Here is a 1,619-nt window from a genome sequence, read left to right as displayed (position 1 = left end):
AAAAAAAAAAAAAAAAACAAAAAAAAAAACACTGAACAATGGGCCTTATTTACAAATTCTATTATTTGAAACTTATTTTTCAGAAACAGCTGCATGACTTTGCCATCACAGAACCATTAGTCACTTTCCAAGGAGAGACTGAAAACAGAGAAAAAGTTGCCTCGCCAAAAAGTCCCACTGCTGCCCTCAATGAAAGCCTGGTGGAATGTCCCAAGTGCAGTATACAGTATCCAGCCACCAAACATCGTGATCTGCTTGTCCATGTCGAATACTGTTCAAAGTAGCAGAATAAGTATTTGTTTTTGTATCAAAAGAATCAATACTGTATTTTCCGTTAGCTTGTGGGCATTTTGAATTACATACTTCACATTTTGCATATAACTGCCTATCTACCTTTGACACTGGCATGGGAGTGAATCATGGTCTCTTTTAGGCTGCTGTGCATTTTTCTTGGCAGTGATAACTCCCTGACATGATTCATCATCAGGCTGCAATGACAGAATGTGGGGAACAGCATCTACTGAGACTACTAACATTTTGCACTGTTAAAATACTTGGTGAGGAAAAGATAGTTCAGGTTATTGCTGATGAGTTAATGCACCAGCAAGCAAATATTCTATGTTTTGGGGGTTTAAAAAAATCAAAGATAATTAACCAAGGATCTTGTTTAACTGTGTTAGCATTTTTTTATCCAAGCACTTAGAAAACCTACAATCCCAATTTTGATGTCCATCATTAAAGGGTGGTGATAGATACTATTTCCTTTTTTTTCTTATTGTAGAGCGGTTATTAGAAAAGTTGGGAATTTTCTTGATCTTTATTGCTGCTTATCATTGAAACTAAACCCAGCCATGTTCCCCAACTGTGTTCTCCGCACGAAACAGGATCTGTTTGAGGAATACTCTTAAGTAGCCACACACAGTGTTTTCTCTTATATTATCTGACTCTAACTGTAACTTGAATTACATTAGCACATGCTGGTTAGCTAAAATTGTTAAAATAAATTTTAATAAACCCATCTAGCCCTCTCATTTGATTTACAGTATTTTATTTATTTTTGGCATTCTTAAAGTTTGGCAGTGTAATTATCAGATCTTTGTTTATCTGAATAGACATTTTATGCATGCTTTGTGTAAACCAAAAATTTTTTAATTTCTTCAGGTTTCCTAACATGCTTACCATTGGGCTACTGTAAATGAGAAAAAGAATAAAATTATTTAATGTTTTAATATGTCTAGTGTATTTATATAGAGAGAGATATGCTTACCCTAAAGGACTATCAGGGGTTACAGAGTAACACACAGTGTAAGATGACAAGACAGTTAAGGATACGTTAGAACCAAAAACTACGTGAAGGAGTTAGAAGGAGTAGATGCTTTCAGGCATCTTTCTTGAATAGATAACAACTCTTTATCAATAAATATGAATTTGAGTTGTTACAGAGGCAAAACAATAAGCATGCCAAGTTATATAGTTTTTTTTTTAACTGTAGAAATTATACAGATCTGTTTATGGAAGTAAAATTTTACCATTACTGTTAATCCTGGGCTCACAAGATCTTCAACTACAGTTGAACAAAAGATAGGGAAATATTCGGCCATATAGTTCTTATTCTGATC

At 34.1% G+C, this 1,619-nt stretch overlaps 1 protein-coding gene across 1 annotated transcript in view; it reads left to right on the top strand.

Moving 5' to 3' along the window:
- Positions 1-1,231, top strand: part of CEP55 (centrosomal protein 55) — a 21,715-nt gene extending 20,484 nt beyond the window's left edge. The window contains exon 9 of the mRNA XM_017498173.2: positions 84-1,231. Within this exon, the coding sequence (XP_017353662.1) occupies positions 84-284 (201 nt within the window). The 3' untranslated portion in view covers positions 285-1,231. The remainder of the gene's footprint in view (positions 1-83) is intronic.
- The last annotated feature ends 388 nt before the right edge of the window (positions 1,232-1,619 follow it).

The sequence above is a fragment of the Cebus imitator genome, unplaced genomic scaffold, assembly GCF_001604975.1.
Source record: "Cebus imitator isolate Cc_AM_T3 unplaced genomic scaffold, Cebus_imitator-1.0 Scaffold238, whole genome shotgun sequence".
In the NCBI taxonomy this organism is placed as follows: domain Eukaryota; kingdom Metazoa; phylum Chordata; class Mammalia; order Primates; family Cebidae; genus Cebus; species Cebus imitator.
This window is presented reverse-complemented; position numbering and strand designations above follow the sequence as displayed.